At 31.6% G+C, this 24,709-nt stretch overlaps 1 protein-coding gene and 2 long non-coding RNA genes across 19 annotated transcripts; 1 reads left to right on the top strand and 2 right to left on the bottom strand.

The window, feature by feature from the left end:
• Positions 4,043-8,176, top strand: LOC107639024. Of its 17 annotated transcripts, none has more exons than XR_001619918.2 (9): positions 4,046-4,390; positions 4,525-4,607; positions 4,736-4,911; positions 5,938-6,305; positions 6,398-6,660; positions 6,906-6,982; positions 7,065-7,098; positions 7,917-8,000; positions 8,091-8,176. It is a non-coding gene; the product is annotated as an uncharacterized LOC107639024 (long non-coding RNA). The 17 variants fall into 17 exon arrangements; XR_002360760.1 differs by having other exon boundaries at positions 4,048-4,390; positions 6,622-6,660; positions 6,906-6,956; XR_001619920.2 differs by having other exon boundaries at positions 4,048-4,390; positions 6,622-6,660.
• Positions 15,210-15,780, bottom strand: LOC107636150. Its single transcript, XR_002360753.1, has 3 exons — positions 15,746-15,780; positions 15,571-15,668; positions 15,210-15,278 (listed from the first exon to the last, which is right to left on the bottom strand). It is a non-coding gene; the product is annotated as an uncharacterized LOC107636150 (long non-coding RNA).
• On the bottom strand, positions 17,261-18,614 carry LOC107636149 (protein FAR1-RELATED SEQUENCE 5-like). Its single transcript, XM_016339674.1, has 3 exons — positions 18,457-18,614; positions 18,232-18,325; positions 17,261-18,145 (listed from the first exon to the last, which is right to left on the bottom strand). The coding sequence occupies exons 1-3, from the start codon at positions 18,612-18,614 to the stop codon at positions 17,261-17,263; spliced, it is 1,137 nt and encodes a 378-aa protein (XP_016195160.1).

The following is a 24,709-nucleotide window of genomic DNA, read 5'->3' as shown; positions in this document are numbered from 1 at the left end:
GGAACCCATGGGTCGGGGGTTCTCATTTTGTATATATCTCTTGTTTTTCAGATATAGGTCCAGATGCTCATAAGTGAGTTGTGGTTCATCTGAGAGATGGCGAAGATCTTTATATTCTCTACTTTATATTTGCGTAGAATCTCTCCACCTTTATTTGGAAAAGCTTTATTATGTATTGAACTCTTCTGATGTTGCCTATATAGGCTCTCATGTTTCTTTTGGGAGAGATTAGGAGATATTGTTGTCAACTATTTTCATACTATACCCTAGCCGGCATAAACTTCGTGGGTCGCGACTAGTGGCTATTTACTTACGTTATATATATATATATATATTGTCCTTCTCTTACTCTCCTTTATGCCTTTATCCTTATATCGCTTTTGACTTCACGCTTTATCTTTTAGTTGTCGATACGTGAGTGATATGACTTCGTGATTTTATTTTCACTCTTTTTCAGGCTTCTCGTTTAATATTTCCTTTCATACATACATGATTACGTATTATAATCCCCATTGAGAGTCGTACCACCTTATTATCATTGACTTATGACTCGAGTATAAGGATTTGAATATTAGGATGTTACACTCACTCCGACTAATTTTTTATACTTTGACAAATTATTTTAAGTATTTGCCTTTCAACCAAATTTACTCATACAATATTTTTCAGTTGATAATAATCATGGATATTCCTCCTAATGAAGATTTAGTCCCCAATGATGCATGTAATACACAAAATATGTCACTGGCTACAGACTGTGATCTTATCACACTTGATTTTGGTGCTCAAATTGGAACTACAATTCCTAATGCTAAGGTAAGACGTAATGGATTTTTAAATTTTAGTAGAATATATTATAAGTAATTTAATCTTTTATGTTTTCTTTCTACAGGATGACCTAGTTATCAATGACGATGTTATTCAAAACAAGGATCTAAATAAAAGTGAAGAATTGTCTAGTAAAGTGGAAGAGGTCCTCCTTAACTTGCAGGTAATTTAATTTGGCAAATAGTAATGCAATTTATATTATATAATACATTTTATATATTATAAACATTTTTTCGCTATTAGTTGTGATTAGAGAAATCTTTGTCTTATTCCTTTGACAATCTCATTAGAACAACCATCACTCTTTTTGTATTTTTATATTTATATGAAATTATTTTACCTAAATTTGCAGTCAATAAGAGTTGTAAACATGGCTCGAGATGAAAAATTGATAAAATCCTTGAATCTGTAAACCGCATTGAGACAATAATATCACAACTAAGTCTGAACAATGATTTCGAGACTTCGACCAAGCTTTCTTCACAAAAGATACGTCCATTCTCAAATGGATTGAAGGCTAAGAGTTCGGATATTGATATTCATACTGCTATATCAGATGATGAGGATGATCTTATTGAAATGGACAAGAGGACTTTCACTCACGATGATGCGTTCAACATCAAAATCAAAATCAATATGGACAAACCAGTATCCCTAACTATAAGAGCCGCAACGAAAAAGAAAAATATATAAAAGGTATATGCATGTGTAGTAAATTCATGCATCATATTTTTTACTAGTATATTCCTAACATGATAATAAGTGTTTACTGACCTATCATTTTTCTTAGGGTAAGACTATTATGGGACACAGAAAAAATTATCGTTCACTCCCCCAGGCGGAGTTAGAAAGCAAAAGATTGAGCCCAAATCATTCAATAAATCCAAAGCATCTTATGCACTGAGCCAGCCCACAAAAGATTATAGAAGACCTATTTATTTCTTTTCCATCACCAATGTAATTACCTCTTAGGCACCAATCTTTAATTATCTAATTTGTTATGAGTAGTGCTAATTAACCATCTAGTATACAATGAGTATTGCTAATACTCTTGTGTTAAACTTTGTAGTAAATGAAGTATAAATTTATGCCAACTCCAACCATGCGTCTTTTAGAAGATCAGATAAAGGCCTGTGCATATGCATTTTCAACCTCGATAGATCCATCGTAAGTTATTTTGATATTATCCGTCTTGTCGATCAATGAGGACCCATCTAATGTGTTTTGGTTTTTAACTGATACAGTAAAGAACTTGTGGTAACAGATACAATCAGAGCTACTATATCAAACTTTGATCATTTTCTACCTAACAGACCCATTACGGATAAGGTACACAAATCATCTATTAATTAATTTATATTTGATTTTTCGCACAATTTAGTAATATATTTGGATTATGGTTCAGATTCTTGAATTAGTGGCATTGAGATGCACCGATGATCAATTTGATGTAAGTTTCAAGACAACATGGCAACATCCACCGGAATTTGTGGTATGTTCTATAACACCTAACAAGATAATTTTACTTATTATAAGTTATAAATGTAATGCTGATAAAGAACTATGCTTTATCATGTAGTAACAGTTATATGAATGCATTAATGTTTTTAGGTGGATGTCTTCAACAAGATACATTTAGAGCAAAAGATGCAACACTATATATACAAATTTATGTAACCTACTGCTGATTTAAAATTTGTAAGATTTTTTTGGATATTCTTTGTTGAATATAGTTTTTTCTTATCAATATACATAACACACGGGAAAATTTTATGGTCTAGATATATGTTCCTATTCAAGAGGATGACCATTGGTATCTAATGGTAATCTCGATTGACGATCGTACAATCTATCACTTGGACACCCATTTTAATGATGACAGAATTCACTATCATGAACGTGTTATCAAGACCCTAGTAAGGACATAAAAAAATTTTATAAGCTTATTTGCTTTGGATTTTTCGTTTTTATTATTTAACTAGTTAATTGAAATCAGGCAAACGTACTGCAGCAAATCATCATGTCGAACTTTTACAAGGATGATGGCATTCAAGAGTATAATAAATAATTTCATGAATACAAAATTATAAGGCCAAAAGATATACATTAATGTAGTTCAAGCTGGAACTCTGCAACTTGGGTAATGAAGTAGATGGATATGACTTTTGAGTTTAAACCAAAGGGTAACAATAAGGTGAGCAACTTTTACAAATCTCTAATATTTATACTCTATCTTTTTGTACTAATTCATAATAAATAAATTGCAGCCTGAGGATCATGATATTCGCATGATAACTGCTGTGCATTTACTCAGGAGTCGGATCAACCAGAAGAAGTCACGAATTATAGTGTCGACCAATGAGTTTTGGAATATGCACACAAACCATGAGATGTAAAGATAATAGTAGTTACTTTGATAAATTACAATACTTTGGTTGTTGATTATTTATTTGTTAGGTTTGGTGGATGTACTTCTTTAGTTATTTTAGAATGACTTCTTAAATAGATATTTTTGGTTTTGTGGCTTTTACAATTTTTTTCTATTTCTATGCACTATATAGATATCTTAGTTTAACGAAACTCATATTTTTATGATGAAGTAATGTCATTTTCATTTATTATTTCAGCAACAATGCCATACAAATATTATGTATGGTGAATTATATTTTACTTTATACAAATAATTTATTTTAAAGATAAAATTCTATTTTTTTATTTGTGTGCATTCTATTTTTATGTTTTCATATATTCAAGATTTGACCTAGTATGATAAATGATCTTTCACTTCCCAAAGGGTTTTTTTCCTTAAATCCTCTTCCTTATTTATATTTGTGAGGCATACGTTAAACTTATTCAGGTCCAAAATAAAAAGAAATTTCCACCACTACAACATTTTTTATCTATTGCAACATATACTGTAAGTAACACTTAAAAAGTGTTGTTTAAAATGATAAAAAACAATGCTTAATATTTGTTGCAATGAAATATTGCTATTGCAACACTTTTTTAACTAACACTACATAAGTGTTCCCTTTGATTAGATAGAGAACACATGAAAGGCGTTGCTTCAGCAAAATACACATGCAACGTTTACCATGTACATAAATTACACTTTTCTAAAATTGCTTTAAAATTTTTAATAAGCTTCTCATTATAAAGTGTTGTCTAAAATATATAAATGTATTTTTTTCTTTTAAATTTCAATTTTTCCTCTAAATATATCAATAGAAAACTAAATGATTCAAACACAGAAACTTTCATTCATTCATCATCTTCATATTCCTAACAAAACGTTGAAACAAAATGCTACTGGTAACCCTAACCCCTAAATTGATGAAATTCGCGGTTCCTTTTCTACTCGCGGAGAAGCATTCCCTCTCTCTTTGCGTTCCTCCCTACTCGCCTTGTTATGCTCTCTTCGTGTTACCTCGTGTTCCTCTCTTTCTCTGTTCTTTGCACGGTGTCGGTTACTTCTCTCTGCATTTTGCCGAAAAATTGCATAGTACAAGATCTGGTTTCGTTCTGCGTTTGATCTGCTGCCAAACTTGTTTCATTTCATTAGGTGTGCACTTCAATTCTTCCCTTTCCTACTCTAATTGCTCAATTGTGTGTATGTGTGATTTTTTCAAGAAAAAGGAAATTGTGTGTGTCTATTTGCTGTTTTTCTGAGCTATTTGCTGTTTCGAGCTTCTCTAGGTTTTGCTTGCCGTTCATCTCTGATCTCTTCCAATTTGCCAGTGTTCTTCTGCTAGGGTTCATCACCGCTGATCATTGTTCAGGTACTCATGATTCTGCCTCTGTTTTTCTTTTCTATTTTTGTGTTTTGAATCCTAATTTTTTAGATTAGCAATTATTCTGGAAAATTTTAGTTATGAAAAGTTCTTCTCCTTTTAATCTTCTTCGCCAGTTTTTGCTTCATCGGCACCTTCGCTTCACTCTTGCGCCACCTCAGCATCGAGCGTGGTGCACTGCCGCCACACCGGCTATAAACCCGTACCACCTGTGGAAGGAGAAGGAAGAGGAGATTTTGAGGGACATTGAGCCTGTGGTTACACTAACCAAAGATATTCTTCACTCTCGAAGGTAACTAAGTAACTAACTAAGCTTGTTATTCAGCTTTGCGCTCTTTCTGTTTGTTATATTGTCTCAGTCATTGGTTACTCTTTTTTCTATCTTTTGTTTTTCTCCAAGTACAAATAAGTAGTTTTGTTGTGATTAAGTTCCTTTAGAGTGTGTTGCAAGCTGCATTTTAGAGGGTAAAATGCATCATTTGGGTGCTGTGTTATATCACTTTAATATTATAAAATATATAATTAACTTCCTGATAAGTAAAGTAACAAGTCTTCTAAAGGAACTGTACAAATTTGTGTTCTCCCGTTTCAAACACTAATCAGACTTATAAATGGTTAAATAAGCTGAACCTTTCTAAATTTGAATGACGATATGATACATAACTCAACTCAACTCAACTCAAATGCTTGCACTAACTATGAAAAACAGAGACGTCTTCAGCACCATCGGCTGTGTCTCCGTCTTCGTGTCTGTGTCTTACTTCAAGACATTGCTCATTATTGTTAGTTGGAGAGATGAGAGTGATTAGATAGCTTGCTATTATACTGATAATGTGAAAGAAAGTAAAGGGAGGAGGAACAGATTCAGATGGGTGTGTGTCTGGCCAATCTAATACTAAACTATTAAGAGAGGGTTGTCAGGTAGTGGAAATCCAACGTGTCTTGAAGGAGAGATCTTAAAGAGTTGGGTTGATTATGGTACCTTTTATAAGAGTTGTATCATCTGTGGTCTCTCTTTCTTCATTTCTTCTGCATCATTATTAGGTTATATCAAAGGTAATATTAGCTTCAATGTCTTTAATACTTTCTGACAACTTCTCCTCTTATTCTCTTTAACCATTAATAATTTGTTGTATTGTCTCCCTTATTTCAATTAATTTTTCCTTCCTTTTGTACCTATTTTTCAAATTTCTTATTGATTTTCAAATTTTGAATTTCACCGCCATACATCATATGCATTACTCTTACTTATTTATAACTCCTTGCTTTCATTGTATTTTGGCCTTTACTCATCCCCTCCTTTATTTTTCCAAGTCAGGAATGTAAATGTTAATGTCCTTCAACTGCAGCAGCAGAATGCTGAGTCCGTGTGGGCGGTGCTAGGGCTTGCAGATGAGCCTGCGGTGCAGCCTTGCTCTGAGGTGAAGAAGAATGGGGTTTCGCCTAGGACTGCAGCGACGCTCATTCCGGGTCCGGCTGTTGTTACGTTGGGGTGGAGAGGAAGCCAGGTTGTCCTCTGAAGGCTGTGCCCACTGCTGATGTTGTTGCTGCTGTTGTGGCGGCAGCTGAAGCTTCAAGTGGTGACTCCTATTATGTTCATTGTTGTTTCTGATCTTGCCGCTGTTGTGAATGCATTGCTGTTGGCGCCCGTAGTTGTGCTTGCCAATCAACAGTCATTATAACCAGGTCATTCATTTGAGTTATGAAATTTTATATCTATCTGAGTTGATTTTGTTTTCCCTTTTTTATTTTTATTTGTTTGTTATTCCGACAAACAGATCTAAAGAAATCATTTAAGTGCCTCCATATAGCTGAGAAAATATTCTCTCTCTCTCTGAGTAAAATGTGCTACTATCATCTCTCTCCTCTGCAAATTTTTTTTCAAGAATCAATTATTGGAAAATGCAATGTGATTTCCACATCAATAGACCAGAAAATCCTGAACCATCTGAAACAGAGTTGAAGAGAGCTGATTTGTTTTTCAATTATGCATATGCGTTAGTTGCTAGCCGTGCAAAACTTGATGACTTTACAATTGAAGGTTAGTTATTTGCATCTGATATTTGTTAATTTTGGTAAGATAGAAGTTTCAGTTGTGATGTTTGTATTCATGAGCAGAGCACCATTCTTTATTCATATGTTGATTTTTTTAATGCACTAATTAATGATTATGTCCACATGTACGATATATAGTAATATTACTTAAGAATGATAAGAGTTTCTTTCTTTTCTTTCCCTTTATTTTTACATTTTATGACTGATTCATTGGGCACTGTGTTTGTATAGTGCAAGTAGGCACAAGCAGTGCTGGATGCGGCTGAAGCTGCCACTACAACTGTGAGATTTCTGGACATACATCATAAGTATATCTCCCAGGCTTCTTAGTTAATTTGATCATCATTCTCTTGGAATTTAATTTTTTTTTTTCATTTATCTTTTACTTAGGTTTAAGTCTGAGATTGAAGAATGTTCAAAAAAGGTCTGTTCATATGGGCGTGTGTTTGGTCTCTTTAGTTTTATTTAATATTAATAGATAGTATAAATGTGTATTGTGTTGTGGATTTTTAGACCTTTTAATTTTTTTTCTTCTTCAGACTTTGCTATTAGGATATTTGGAGCAGCATATGAGTTTTACTTCTTCATTCTTTTATTTACTTTTTCATTTTAATTTTTTTAAAATTATTTTCATATATGTTTGGAAAATTTGCCTCTTTAATTTAGAAAATTTATATGTTTGGCAAAAATCATGCATTTAAAGAATGTTTTTCAATATTTTTTGGAAATCTCTATGAAGCATTAAAATAGTTTTTTCTTCTACTATCTTATTGATAAGAAATTATTATTTGGTCAGATTTTTGTCTCTTACCATGTATGATTTTCTTCATTATTGTACCATTCTTTTCTTCTGGACCAATTCCTTAATAAATTGATGGAGTTGAATGATTGCATTTATGATTTATCAATCAGTATTCAATACTATATATATAGAAATTCAAAGATATGCTATTTTGATTAGGTAGTACAGTAGATATATGCTTGTGCCATGCTTGCAAAAGAGTTCATGTTGAAAAATCTTAAAAGGAAAGAGGTTAAATTATTCAATATAATTATTTTGAATGTGAATTGTTGGGGTATAGGAGCATGCCTTTATATAATAGTCTATTTCAAATATTCGAGAGAAATTCAAGCACAAATCTAAATGCTAAGTAGACTAAGAAATTCAGATTTCTACATATTGTTCATTCCAGATCCAAATCTGTTTATATCCCTCTGGTTCATACTGATGAATGGTTTCAGATTCCTTCTTAGGGGTATTTCAAATAATAATATAATTGGCTCCATTCCTTCTTCCCTCGGTGACTTGGAACATCTTCTAAAGCTGTGAGTACTGTGGCAAGTTTCTTGTTATTTATTTGTTTTTCGAATCTGGCAGTTTCTCTTTTACTCACGGCTATTATTTGATTTTTGTAGGAACCTGAGCAGAAATCATATAACAGGATTTATTCCAGCAGAATTTGCTAATCTTAGAAGTGTTATGGACATGCAAGTCATTTGTCTTTTTTTTTCCTAATGAAATCTGTTTCATCATACCATTACTCTGATGTTACCGAAAAGCTTTCATTTGGCACTGATTTTGGATCCACACACTATCAGATTGTTCCAACAAAGTCAAGCATAGATATTTTGATATTATTTTGATTGATATTAATTACTATTTTGTTATGACAATTATTGTTAGACAAGAATTTTATTATTTTGTTGAGAATTATTGATGAACATGTATTTGAAATACTAATTGAACTTTTTAATATCTATTTTAATTAGAATTTTATTATTAGTTATTTTGTCTCTTTTATAATTTTTTCCTATTGTGCACAAATTTATTTATTAATTAAAATAATTAACATATATGAACAAAAAATTTTATTATAAATTTTAATTTTTTTGTATTTTTATTACGAAAGTAATTTTTTTTTATCAAAAAGGCAACATTTTTATTAGTTGCATATTTTGAATATTAGACAACACTTGTATGGTTGCATATCCAAAAGAAAAAGCAACACTTGTATAGGTTGCATATCCAAAAGAAAAGGCAACATTTGTATAGGTTGCATATTCAAAAGAAAAGGCAATGCTTTAAAAGGTTGCATATTCAAAACTAATAGGCAACACTTTAAAGTATTGCAAATTCAAACTTATAAGCAACACATAAAAGAGTTGAATTTTATTGCAAATAGGAAACATTTTTAGTAGTGGTCAAAATATGAGAAAAGACAACATTGCAAAAGTGTTGTTTCAAACACACTTTTGAAGTGTTGTTGTTTTCTAACCAAAGGCAACACTTACCAAGTGTTGCTCTCAAAAGCGTTGTTTTTGAAACAAAAAAGTGTTGCCTTGATCTAAGGCAACGGCTGCATATGCAACGCTGCCCAAAAACGTTGCCTTAGGTCCAAAAATGTTGCCATAGATCAAAAGCAACCTTTGTCAGTCTTTAGGCAACACTTTTTAAATGTTACCTCAACCTGAAAATGTTGTAGTGCACTAATAAGGATTTTTAAAAATCTATTAACCGATACTATAATATTCTTAATGCAAATGTAATTGAAATTGTCAATTGCAAACTAGTAAATTTAGCTAGAAGTATTTATTACAATGGTTTATGTTAACCGTTTAAATATCAAAAGTAGTTATAGATTACAAGTTTACTAAGACCATTGTATTCAATAATCACACTCAAACAATTTTTTTTCCTCGAATCTTGTAATTGTCACAGAGCGTATTCCTTGATATTTGATTAATCTTTATAATAAAACTCAGAAGTGAAAATAGGAGAAGAATAAGAAAATTGAGTGAGGAAAAAAATGAGAAATATTTTATTTAATATAACAAACAATATATTTCTTTCATTTCCATCTAATGAGAAATATATGTGGTTTTACTTAAATTACAATTGTATTATTTTATTTAACAAAGATTATTAGGTGAATTTTAACAACAAATATAAAATGATATAAATTTGTAGTTTTGAATTAATTTTCATAAAAACGAAATAATTTTAATAAATTGCAAATATATATAATTTTGAATGATTACAATTCAATGAAAATCCCGGTTGAAACCTTCCATATTGCCTTAAGTTGAAGATTTGTAGCACCTTCAACTTTGCTCATCTACAACTACTTAAAGCTAAAGAAGAGAAGAACGAAAAACATGTCCTTTGTCTCAAAGTCTCACTTGTCCAAACCATTAATCCATGACAGAATAACTTTTGCTCCTTTTTCCCATGAAACGTCCAACATCATATCATGCGCAACGACATCAACACAATCCGGCGGCACACTGTAAAATCTTGCCGTCTCATTTAGTCCTTCGGCATCCTATAAACAACAATAGTTCAGTGAATTTGAGTCTGACATCATCTGAGGGGGCCAGAAACTCTTTTCGAGTGTTCGGCATAGAACGACAAACAAAAATGAAGTCATTTTTCGCACCCAAAACAAGGACATCGACAGGGCAGTTTGGTGTAACACCCTCACTATCAGTAGTCACGCTTTCGGCTGCGCCACTCTGATAGCAAGAAGTATTACGACTACTTTACATACTAAATAATAAAATAGGAGCCTGTGACTCGACATTGTATCGCTGATCACTTTATAAATCGGAAATACATACTTCATCTAAAATAAACAAGCAGGCATAGATTCATATACAAGACTCCTTACATAATAACTTTATATTATACATATAAAACATACAATTCCTATCCCTCTTACAAACTTGTAATAACAAAGACGAGGGAAGAAAAATAATCTAATGAATACAACAACATATAAGCCAAACGCAGTGTAACTCTTCATAACGCTTCTTCCGGTTCCTGAAAAGGTAAAGCTGTAGGGGGGTGAGAACCTAACCACACGGTCTCACCAAGCAGTTTCAAAGTTGTCATAAGAAGATATTTAATAAGAAAACTGTTTTCAAACTCAGTGATTATCATCGCCTTATGAATCTCTTAAAAACCAGTAGGTAATCGTTCAAGACTTTTTCAAAGAAACAATGTTTAATCTAATTGAAATCCGAAACCTTTCTTTTCTTATAAGAAAATCTCAATTAGAAACCAACCAAGCAATCAAACAACACAATCATTAATGCAACGCCAAAGTTCATTCTCAAATGTAGCACGCCAGGACAAACACAGGCAAGACAGACAAGGAAAGCACAAGTAGGTAGCAATTACAGCAAATAGTTCAAGTAGCAGTTAAGAACAGTTTAGCAATTAGGCAAACCAAAACAGGTTCAAACCCAAGCAAAGCATACAAATGCATATGATGCATGCCTGTCCTATGGCTGATGAGGCTCATCTGTCGGTTATCCAGCCAACCCGACAAGTCTGAATTGTCCTTAGACTGTCCCCCGACGTGCATCCCCAAGAGTCTATGCATAGCTTTTTCTCAAATAATCAATATTGCTCAATGGGGGTAACATTCCCGGGAATTTATATAGTGCCCGGTCACACTTACGTCGTAGGGTCAACAGAGTATCGAGTTAGATTAATTTTCTTTATTTCTAAAACTTGAAGTATTAAATCATAGAAATATCAATTATTTGAATTAAATCACATAAATATTCTTGTCATCCAATAACTACTAATTTTGAAATTTAAATATAGTAAATAATTCAATAATTATAAAATTAGGTAAAATTCTAATTAATTATCAAAACCTGATTTAATTTTTGATTTAATTAGCTTTAATAAAATAATTCCTAAAGATAAAATTTCTAATGAATTGAAATTAATTTCTAATAAGATTTATTCGAAAATTCTGGGTCTTACATCCTACCCACCTTATAAAAATTTTCGTCCTCGAAAATTGATACAAAATAAAAGAAATTTTTATATCACTTCAAATACCAGGATTTTCATATAGCATAAAAACTTAAAGGGTATAAGTATGATGTGAAATAGAAATTACAAGATAGGCTTGATGTACAAGATGATATGTTTCGACATGTAATGGTAAAGTAAGGTGGAAAAAGTTTATAAAATAAGCCGGGGTTAAAACGATGTGCTTAATGTCCGTTTACTGATCTCATACCAACTTCAGAGATTCAACTATTCAAACTTCAACATAACTTATCTCCACTATTCTCAACCGTACTTCATTGAGTAACTCATCCGAAGGTTTTCAATCTCGTCAACACTTCACAAATCTTAATGGTCACAAACCCAACATCAACAAAATTCTTTCACATGAAATAAGGTTCCACAACTCCCTGCAACGTCGTACACTTACGAATTTCACCTTTTGCGTTCACCAAACCTGTCCTAAAGGACTAATGTGTCGTTTACTAAGTCTAACGGTTACACAAGATACCAAAACTAATCTCGAGTATATTCAGAACGATAATAAACCATGAAAAAGAAAGAAAAGCGACAAGGGCCGCGTTCGCGAGAATTTGAAAGAATAAATGCAATTGCAGGTAAACAAGGATGCTCAAGCAATGAAGTTTGCTAGAAAGGAATCAATTGATAATTTCAAGGATAACCCTTGGATCAAAAGAAATTCAATAGGACCAATAAGAAGAAAATCTGCGTATTAGTTTTTAACATATCCAAGCTGAGTCGAAAAAATATGAGATTTCATAGAAAAGAAATGATTAAAGATTATGCTGACGAGGATAAAATTCGTATAAATTCAAGAGGATGCGTAAGATTGCAACTAAATAACGATTTACAGGCACGAGAGAATGTTCTGGAAAGAAAATCTTTTTACATCTAAATAGGAAATTTGAATCCAGGAACTCCATAAGAAATAAGAAAAGTAGTGATGATTTAAATTGAAATAAGTTCAAGCCAGAACAAAGGAACACTAAGTTTACAAGAAAGGAATGACTGAACTAACGACATCATTTGCAAAACTCAAAAGCATGGAAATATTTAAGAAAGTATGATTTCTCATTTTAAAAAGAAAAGATATGAAATAAATATCCTTCAAGTGAGGTAATAGAAGCGTAAATATTGAGTTATGTTAAATCGAATTCAAGTTAAATTAGATTATTTGTGTAAAACTTGAAATAATAAAAATTAATTGAACTAAAAATGTTGAAAAATCTTAAAAGATCATAATCAAACAAGAATATGCATAAAAATTTAAATTTTATTCAGAAGAGGAGGTCCGAGGTAAATTAGTCAATAAAAGAATACTTGGTATATTACAAACAAGTAAGTTTCGTTTGCATAAGAAAATTTTAAAGCTTCATATAGTGAATATATGCGAAGTTCCAAAACGATTTTATTGAAATTTAAAGTAAGGCTACAAATAGAATCCAGCAAAAGAACTGAATTGAATTTTTTTTTTTTTCCAATGAAATCCAAAACAAAAATCTTAGAACGAGATTATAAAAAGTGGTATGTTGCACCAAAATAAGTTTGAAGTTTACTCAAAGGAATACAAATTTTGATAAAGAAGAATAAGCAACCAAAATTGTATTTCACAAAAACTTGGAGAAATGTTTGAAATTATAGGTAAGCAAGGATGTATAAAAACAGGAAGATGTACTGAAAGGAAAAATCAAGTTGTAACCCTATGAAGGAATGAATTCACTTTCCCAAAATAATTACAAGAAGTTTTAATAAGGTATTGCGTCAAAATAATCCAATTTAAAATAAATTATATGAAGTTAGTCAATTAACTAGAACAGAAGCAAGCTAAGAACCGCTTATCAAGAATCTTAGAGTACATAATCAAGTAAAGACATATATAAAAATTTGAGTAAATATTAGAGGAGAATCAAATTATGTTCAAAGAAAGAAATCTAATGTAAAGTGTTCCTATATAGTTAATAAAAGTATAGATAGTACCCTTAAAAACAAGTATGTCTTTAGCTACATAAAGGATTTATTTATTTCTTGTAGGAAAGTACATGTAAGATCAGAGATAGTTATATCCAGAATTCAAAAAATGGTTATAGACAAGATTAAATAGAATAAAAAGATCAAAACTTTTCTCAATGTAGATTTCGAAACAAAAACTTCGAAAGAATATTACTAGAATTATTATCTCATGCCAAAACAAACTCGAAATTTTTACCAAGGAGAGTACTTTATTCATTTAAAGGAAAACAGGATAAAAAATTGTAACCTGGGCAAAATACGCATAAATTGTAGAAGGTGAAGTAGAAGAACCAAATCACACAATTAGCTTACTATGAATCGTAACTTTCACGGTTTCAAATCACTCAAGTATTAAGAATTATGTGTTACGCTAGAACAGATTTAAGATCGAATAAAAGGATACAAAATTTATGAAGAAATGTATAAATAATAACAATGATGGATAATCAAATCTGGTTCCAAAAAGAATTGAAACAGGGAGCGAAAAAGATAATAAATCGAAGAATAAGCAACACACGCATCATGTGGCATGATTAAAGCACCTAACTTTAGTGTAAACTAATCAAGAAATAACATTTGACGTTTGTCAAAGAATTAAAGACCGTTGTCATGCGTAACAAGTTCAAAACCAACTCAAAGAAAAAACAACTCATGATTCGAAGAGAGAAATATGAGCAACATCAGGGTAGAGGTTCCAAATGATTTCAAGTGAATAATCAGGATTATAATCAAACAGAAATATATATATATATATATAGGAATGAATAAGTATCACTAGGAACAGAGTCGAATCATATTCTAAAAGGAAAAATCTAGAACAAGGAATTCCAACATAACCAATAAAAGAGAAAACGGTGTATTAAGCTACGCAACACGAACAAAATTATACGTCAAAATGGAACTAACTTCAAAAATTAATTTCTAATGTTCCCAGAACCCGTGAACCGCATCGCTTATTAATTCCACTTTGTCCATGATAACCCATTAACTTTACCGTACACATAAACCATCAACATTAAGCTGGCCAGACTTAATATCAACAGATATGCAATAGTAAGCTAACAGCGTTAATCAAAAGACAGTCATGTGCATAAAACTCTGATTCTCGTCATTCAGACAAGACCTATAACATGACAGACACTCAGAGTATGCAATTGAAGCATAATCGGTCCATTTCTCAGGCTCTACAGGAAAGACCGCTCTGATACCATAATGTAACACCCTCACTATCAGTAGTCACGCTTCCGGCTGCGCCACTCTGATAGCAAGAAGTATTACGACTCTTAAATATAGCAAATAATTATCAAAACCTGATTTAATTTTTGATTTAATTAGCTTTAATAAAATAATTCCTAAAGATAAAATTTCTAATGAATTGAAATTAATTTATAATAAGATTTATTCAAAAATTCTGGGTCTTACATCCTACCCACCTTATAAAAATTTTCGTCCTCGAAAATTGATACAAAATAAAAGAGATTTTTATATCACTTCAAATACCAGAATTTTCATATAGCATAAAAACTTAAAGGGTATAAGTATGATGTGAAATAGAAATTACAAGATAGGCTTGATGTACAAGATGATATGTTTCGACATGTAATGGTAAAGTAAGGTGGAAAAAGTTTATAAAATAAGCCGGGGTTAAAACGATGTGCTTAATGTCCGTTTACTGATTTGGCGCCGAAGGAACTAGAAGTGATGCATTCAGCTTTCTTAAATTAAACAATGGCAAACTCGAACTTTCTTTCATTAGCTCTTGATATCTGAAATCCAAACACAAACCAGGCTAAAGGCATGATAGTGATACTCAATATGAATAGACCATTTGATATTTCACAGAAAATGCATACTCTTGTTAAGGGGGTTTATAAGTTTAGTTTCTAGACTTATCTATTTGAATTAAACCAAATAAAGTCATAGCTATTGTAGACCAGTGTGCTTTACTTCTTTAAAAAATAATGGATTCTGCAATTCCATGGCTCCATGAAACATAACATAAGTTCTTATCCATATTCTTCCGATATCAAATTTCAATTAACATGATGACAAACAAACCTTTTAAAAATATGATCCTCCATTGTGGCTGAGAAAAATGTCTCTCTACAAAGAGGAAGAGAGGTTTGAAAAGCTTTTGCTGCCAAGCTGCGTGTCACCTGCGGCCAGGTCAATGGATATATACATATAGTAAATACAGAAGAATCACATTCTTGAGAAAGTCTGTTCAAAATACCTTGAAGGCAGCAATTAGCTTGGTAAAGAGATATTGCCAGATAAGACCACTAACAAAAATAAAAAAGAATTCTCAATAAGTGAAATCACAATTGAGTTAGGGTACAATCACTTTATTCAAAAGTAATGATAACGCACTAGAGATCTTAGTTATTAACCTGTTACCAAAAGGAGGCACAGAGCAGACAAGGATAGCTCTTCTAAGCTTTGGATATGTATTTTCTATTAATAGAATCAAACTCAATCAGATTAAAAGCTTCAAGGAAAGTAGGTATTTGAGACTAAAATGATATATATGATATTCATATGATGGGGGGATTAGTAACATACTAGTACCTTAATTGATTACAAAAACATGTAGCAGAATCAGAAGGAAATTGGAAAGTACCTTCATGGTTTTTGCTTCCCAAAGAAGAGATATAATACTGAATGATAAGTACTCCAAATGAATGTCCATTCAAGATAGGTGGTGACTGAACCTTATGATGGACAAAATCTGCAATATCTCTTACATGCGTCTACTGTAGAATCAAGTGCATGCAAGAAATTAAAGACAATAATTATTCAACAATAGCACAAGTAGGAGTGAGGGAGTGAGCTTCGAAGGTCCAACTTGGAATGCGGTAGGAGAAGTCCGGTGGCTGAACGGAAGTGAGGGAGTGAATGAGCTGGCGTTGAGAGGAACAACGAGCTCGAAGCTGATGGGAGGGAGGGAGCATGTGCTGCTGCTACTGCGGCGTTGTAGTGAGTTAGGGTTGTTGTGTTGGTAATGGTTAGGGTATTAGTGGATCAGCACACAAAACGGCAGCGCTTTTGGTCAAATTCAAAAACCCGGCCTGATCTCGGTTTAGTTTGACCTATCAGTTTTTGGCCAGTTTAACGGTTCAATTCTGGTTTTCTATTTTTGCGGTTTTAACATATAACCGAATCGTAATTTATATCGGTTCGCGGTTTGACCGGTTTGTCGATGCCAATGGATTCAATAAAATTCGTATTAACAATAATTCATATAAATTAATAATTCTATGAATTAAATAAATCATTAATTTGTTTATTGTCTAACCGAGATTTATTTGACAATCATTTCATCTAAAAACATAAGCATGAATATTGGAAGAATATAGAAAATTTTATTAATATAGTAAAAAAAATTTAAACACGAATATGTAAGTGATTCCCTACGCAAAAATATTAAGTTTAGGGAGGTTACTAATTATCACTATCTAAATCAGGAGTTGGTTCAGTATACATGTCATTGTTATCTGAACCATTAGCTTCAACTTCCATAACGTTGTTGTTAATGTCCTTTTGCCAAGGACATGTTGTCTTCTTATGTCCTTCCATTTGACAAACACTACAACGCTGTCGCTTCTTCTTAGATGGTTGTCCTAAGCCTATATTGGTTTGATGCACATATGGATTCCTACTTTTAGCTACACCTGACTGAGGTTGCGTAGTGCCTTCATCTGAAGTCTTGTAAGATGAATACAACCCCATAATAATGTCACGTGTCTCTTCAAAGCACCCTGGTGAACCCACTTGCATCATTGAGTGCTGATTTCACCTTCTTTGTCCATCTATCCAACACTAATGATGGGGGAATCTCACAAATGTGTCTGTCAACCAGAACTTTCACAATATGTTCACAAGGAATTCCAAATAACTCCATTCTTAAACAAGAACACATGAAGATCATTTCTTCTTGATGAAATTCAATGGTCCACAGAAAATCGGGCCTCCCATGCTTACACACAATGTACTTTGAGCAATCGTTGTTATTCTCTATGTTTAGCACCCGCATTGATCCAGCTCTAGAAAGAAATGACCAAATCAATAGAAATATCTCATGAGTGTAAACCTCAGCAGCAAATCGCTCTAGCAGCTCTATACAAGTCTGCATGACGGGCACCGCATGTGTAGATTCATAATCAGCATTAAATTCTTTAAAGCGCAAGTGTGAAACACACCTTTGAAAATGCTCTACAAAACTTATCAAATCATACTGCGACCCCACATACCTTGCCACAACTGAGTGTAAAACTTGACATCTTGAGGTAGTTCTAAAGCCAGCAAAAAACTTACCTCTTATATATGCAGTAGCCCACATATGCTTCTCTTCATACATGTTGTTCACCCATGGCTTATCCTCAAGGCCAAATTCTTCAATAAGTTGAACCCACTTACGCTTAAACACGGGAATCTCGTAGTCTCCCAACATAATTTTCCTGAATTTATATGTAAACGCTGGATTTCCAACATTGCTAGTCGCATTTCGAATAAGGTGCCAAGCGTATAATCTATGTCTGACTTCGGGAAATACATCTCTTACTGCATTCCTAATCGCCATGGCCCCATCAGTTATTATTAAGGTCAGGGTCTTACCCTTCATGGCAAACATGAGCTGACGCAGGAGCCAAATATATGTATCAATAGTTTCATCCACAATTAACCAGCATCAAAAACAATTGTTTGGTTGTGGTGGTTAACCCCACTGAATATGACTAATGGACAACTATACTTGTTCTTCTTGTACGTAGCATCAAAAGCAATGACATCTCCAAAGAGTTGGTAGTCTAGTTGGCTAATCCCATCAGACCAGAACAAGTTACGTAACAAACCTCTTGAATCATGACATGCCTTGAAATATAATTGTGGATCCTTCAACCGTATATCCTCCAACTTCTTCAACACTCGTGCTGTATCACTAGGAACTTGACGCTTTGCCGAGAAATCTCATTGTACATATCTCTGGGATCATAGCCGACAAATTCATACCCGCCTGCTTGACTAGCTAGAAGACCAAATATCTGTAAAGTGCTAATCCTAGACTTTAGCATGTTCATCATTTGCATAATATCTGCCTCTGTCATTTTTCTGTGGGCAGGCAACATAGCACTAAATTGTGTATCCAATAGATCATGCTTGTGTTCATTAGAGAAATAAAAGATATGCCACCTTCCAGTTTTAGGTACAAATTTTAACATCCTTTCGGGCTTCACACTTAGTTCTTGTTTCCAATCTAGGCTCCTTCTTCCTTTTTTCCATCGTGTAATATTTTTTCTCCCTGAATCCTTGCCTATGACATACAAAATTTTGTTTGTAAATCTCGCCAATACTATTCTTGAAAGTCTTAATCATCCTTGCACTAAAGCCCTTCGACTTTGAGTACTTCAGATAAAAATCAAATGCAAGCTGCAAAGTAGAAAAGTGATATTTACCAATTTCCTCCGCACAATTTTCACTGAAATCAAAGTTGTAATGTCTTGCACGGAGTCAACCCATAAGCAGCTTCAAGGGTATCTTCTGACGGATCAGATTCAGAAAAATACGCTCCCTCAGTAAATTCATCTCCGAAATCTTTTTCGAATTCATTCTGTTCATTCATCATATATTGGTCACAAACTAGCTCTTCTTGTTGGTTAATGTCATCGTCCTCCTAGTATTGCTCATCCATCTCAGTGTCCGTAAATATATCTGACATCTTAAAAATGTCCAATGAAAAAAAAATTAGTACACTCCGTCTGATAACATTACAAAAAATAAATAGCTTCTAATATTGCTAGCAGTGACGGATCCAGAAATTTTAATATGGAGGGGCCGAATTTTAAATAATTTTTTTATTCTATAAAAATAATTAACATATAGTTATTAGAGTTAGTTTTTTAAAAGATTTATCAAAATATATATATATAATTATAATTTTTTTTCACAAATTTATTTTTAATATGATAATTATAAAATATAACAATATCAATAGTACATTATAAAATTATAAAATACCAATAATTTATAACGTGTTTAGGTAAAAATTATCACATATCTTATTAATTAAAATTAATTCATTCAAAATTTTTATAAAATTTGAAAATAAATTATAAATTATTAATTATTTGAAAGACACAGTACCCTTATAGAATACAAGATATAAGATATTTTTATAAAATTTTTCTTTTAACAACGTAAATTTAGAAAAAATAATAATATTTTTTACAAAAAAATAATATCTAAAATACATAATGTGATTACCAAAACATAACTACGTAAGTTATTATTAATATAAAAATATGAATGTTAAATATATTAATATAAAAAAACAAATGATTTTTTTAAAAATAAATATAGAAATTATTATATAAAAACTAATTTGAAAGGTACAATGACTTGAGGATATGATATTAAATTAGTTAGGTAAAAAATATTAGTGAATTAAACAATTAAGACATAGATCTATTACATAATGAAAAATAATATATATAAAACTATTAAATTACATAATATTTTTTTATTTTTTAAACACAAATCTTATATATAAGTATAGTTTCTTAAAATTTTGGAGGGGCCAGACCACTACTCGCCTCCTTTAGGTCCGTCCCTGATTGCTAGCTAATTAATAATAAAAAATAATAAAATTTATTTACTTTTTAGTATTTTTCAACGTCGGTGAATTATTAAAAGATAAAAAAATATTTTTTTATTACACAATCAATTTCATGAATAAAGTATCGAAATGAAGAATTGCAAAATTAGAGATTCTATTCACTGACCTCGATTTTGTAATCAAAATGGTGGATTGTTTTCTAAACACTACAATGAAAAAATTGATTGGACCTTTGCTGATTGTTGCAACTGTGATTATCAATTAATAATGAATAAATACTGGATATTAAATAGACGGATAAAGAATGAAGAAAAGTTGGATATTAAGTAGATGGATATTTGAAAGAAAAACAATGAAATTTTTTATAATCAAAGAGATTGATACATGATTCCAATTGTGGGATTGAATAATTGGTGATAGATTATTCACTAATTTATAATCTTAATATTAAAAAAAAGATAAGATTAGAATATCTAAATCAAAATAAAAACTTAAAAATTGAAGATAGAATTTTAAAGATAAAATAAATTAATAATAAGATAATAATTTATAAAAACGATAAGAAAAATGAGAACAGCGTAGTGCATATATAATTCAATTGATTGGGTAACACAACCAATCGATTGAATTGGGTAAATCCATATTGCTTTGAAGACTTCAATCGATTGGGCAACACAACCAATCGATTGAATTGTGAGACCTCAAGTTGCTTTGAAGCCTTCAATCGATTGGGTAATATAAACAATCACTTGAATTATAAAAAATCCACATTCTAGTCATCGTTCAATCGATTGGGTAATATGACCAATCGATTGATTTTTGCGAAAACCATATTGCCTTGTAATTTTCAATCAATTATTTTGTGATAACCTGAAGTCCAATCGATTGAGTTATGGGAACCTGAAATTCAATCGATTGTTTTGTTAATCCAATCGATTGATTTTCTAAGAAACATGATTTTACAACCCTCGACGGATGTAACGGATCAAAAATAAAATTTTTCATCGATTGGGATTGCCAAAAGTTATTACGATCAATTGAAGATCTAATTCGATATTATTTTTATTTTTTATTGTTAATAAACATAATAGATGACTGATAAAATAATAATTTATAAAATAACAAATAATTTTTATAATTAAATAAAATATATGGAGTTAATTTGTAATTAAAATTAAATAAGAACTATTTAACAATTATTAAAAAACTTAAAAAATATATTTTGTTATGGGACCATTTAATGGTCCAAACGTTTTAGGACCATCTAATCCTTTGCCGACTTCGTTACTAAAATAGATAAATGGAAGAATACTCTAAAATGATGCTAGAATATTCTTGATAGAAGTGATATACAGTAATAGACGAATTATAATAGTAAAGTAGTAATGTTATATTCTCATTTGACCATGTCTAGAAATACACTATATTATGTTATTCTGTTATGTATATACTAAAATTAATTATTAAAATTAGTTATTAATATAAAATATTTATTAAAATATAAATATATATTTAAAATAAATTAAATTATATATATTTATATATAAATATATTAATAATTAATTTTAATATATAAATAATATTTTTATTTATTAACTTATTCAAAAAAATATTTATCTATCATTTGCGTGGTATGAATTATTACTTTATTAGTGGATATATATTGTTTGAACGGTGAGATTGAATTATTAGATGCATATTGTAAAGAGTCATATCTTACAAAAATTTTAAATTTGTGTATCGTATCATGTTCTATGTCTGTACAAATATCCCTCCATCATAAGTGCTATCCAACTATACATAGGATGCAGTGGACACAAGATTTCTACATGCATATTTCGAATGTACAAAATTTGAAAACGAGTTTTTAACCATCTCAAGTGTATTTGAAAATTTCTTTTTTAGATATTATTACATATTTTGGACACTGAATATCTAGAATTTGGATTTGTTAAAAACAGAAGTGCAGTATCCAAAATATATAAGCTTATTTAAGTGGGTGAGTATTTTAATATAATAGTAAATAAAATATTGAAATGATTTATATAAAAAAATCCTTTAAAAAGTAGCAGTAATTTAAAAATATTGTTATGTAAAAATTTAAATATTGTAAAAAGGAAAAATTAATAAATAAAAAATAAAAAAACATAAACGAGCGCAAGGTTGAAGTCTACATTTTGATGGTACAAACAGAATTTTTTTTTTACCGAAATATTATTGTGGCTAATTTTTTTGGATATAACACCTAAGTGTGTGTAACGCAACATTATGGAGGTTAGGAGTATTTTATACTGTTATGACAGCGGTTAACTGACGGGAAGAAATTGGACGGTCCGATTTCTTTGAGGTGAGATTGGAATACAAATCGGGCCATCCGATTTGTGCTGGGCTAACATTTTTTTGCAAAGAAATCGTATCCACCGATTTCATGCATGCATAACGAAATTTTTTTTGTGCAAAGAAATCGGACTCACCGATTTCTAGCTTGTGGGACAAAATTTTTTTTGGACAAAGAAATCGGACCCACCGATTTCATGCAAACAAATTTTTTGGCAGGCCGTGCCTCTAATCGGACTGTCCGATTTAGGTTCTCCAAAAATTTGAAATGGTCACAAAGACGGTCGGACGATCCGATTTCAATGTTTATATATACGAAATTCCTCGCCGAGCTCTCTACTTCATCTTCTTCTTCTCGCAAGCTTCAAATCGTCTGAAGCTCGTCTCTGCTCCTTCTTTTCTTCTTCAGTGTTTGAAAAAAAATAATACCAAAGTTGAGAGTGTGCAATGTGAGTATATTATCATGGATGATAGAGTTATGTAAAAAGTATATTATCATGGTCAAATTTTATTACAAACATCTGAAGGATTGAAATTTGGGTGTGAAAATTCATTAGATATTATTATTCCATTCACACTATCATTTGAAGAATTAAAAAGTGTGATTTGTGAGAAGATGGATTCTCAAATATCTAGGAGAGTGTCATGTATTCTGTACAGATATCATATATCTGTATTTGGTGGGTTCGTTCAATTTCAAACGAAATACGTGACCGATGAAGCGAGCGTGCAAGAAATGTTTTCAGTGTATCTTAAAAGTTGCTCCCGAATATCGTTCATCGAACTGTATATTGAGTTCGAGAAATCTGCAGCGGACCGAGATATTGAATTGGAAAATTACAATAGTGATAGCGAGGAAGAGTTTGAAAGTAACTATGAGTTTGTTGATCTGGGTCTAGACGGAGATCAAGCTGACGACATTATGGTGGCAGATGTGGCGGATGTGGCAAATGCAGTAGCAAACCACCATCTGTTTGAGGAGCCGAGTTTCATGTGTTCGTTGGATTTGGAGGTCATGCATGCACCAGAGTTTCCTCAATATATAAATGCAGGTATTTGATAAGTTTAAATTATGATCTATACATAGATTTTGAGTTTGAGACAAATATTTAAGGTAACGGTAAATAGGTAAAATATAGCATATAATTACTACATATTTAAATTTTATTTATCAAGTAAACATGTATGTATGTTGAGAAATTTAGTATTTCGCATTCTTGTGTGATTATTAATTTATTAAATAGTATTTGATGACCTAATTGATTAATTTATTAATTTTTGAATGATTTATTCTTGATTTACGAATCATAGATAGATTTTATTATTAAGATACGTATTTAAGAATTATTTATCGAAATATAAATTTTGTGGCGTGATTGCAGCAGAGCTTCCTATTATGACGGATGGTGAATTCACCGTGAGAATGGAATTCAGTTCTAGGGAGGCAGTAATTAAGGCGATGAAAGATTATATCATTCGTAGAGGTGTAGATTATCGGGTGCATGAGTCGGAACTAATGACATTCTATGCTAAATGTACCCAGTACAGCGTAGGTTATGATTAGCTGATCAGGGTTAGCAAAATGTCCAAGAAGTACTGTTGGGAGATAAGGAGGTACAATGGTGTAGTCACACCTATACTAGGGCTACCATTTCACAAGATCATTCCAAGCTGGATTCCAACACAATTGCAGAAGCAATAAAGCCATTGGTAGAAGTTGACCCATCTATTAAGGTGAAAGCAGTGATTGTGGAAGTAAGTCGAAGTTTAACTACACCATAAGTTATTGTAAAGTATGGTTAGCAAAGCAGAAGGCAGTAGAGTCAATTTTTGGAGGTTGGGAAGCTTCATATGAAGTTTTGCCTATATGGTTTGATGCCATGTGTCACAAGGAGCCATCAGCAGCCATTCATTTTGAAACAATACCTGCGTACCAGGGGGATGACTTGGTTCCTAATATCTGTGTACTATACCGAGTCTTCTGGAGTTATTACCCTTGTATTAGAGTATTCAAACATTGCAAGCTAGTAGTGCAGGAAGACGGAACTCATTTGTATGGAACAAACATTTCAAGTAACTAGACCATTCTATTCTAATCTAACAACATACAACAAATCAAATCATTAATCCTTAATTAAATATTTAAATAATATACTCATAATAATAATTAATTCACTAATTTTTAAAAATTTTCTATTTTTTATTTTATTGATTATTTCTAACAATTAATAACATAATCATTTTATCATA

Source organism: Arachis ipaensis, chromosome B04, assembly GCF_000816755.2.
Source record: "Arachis ipaensis cultivar K30076 chromosome B04, Araip1.1, whole genome shotgun sequence".
Taxonomy (NCBI): Eukaryota; Viridiplantae; Streptophyta; class Magnoliopsida; order Fabales; family Fabaceae; genus Arachis; species Arachis ipaensis.
Note: the sequence above shows the minus strand (reverse complement) of the source record. Positions and strands in the feature narration are given on the sequence as shown.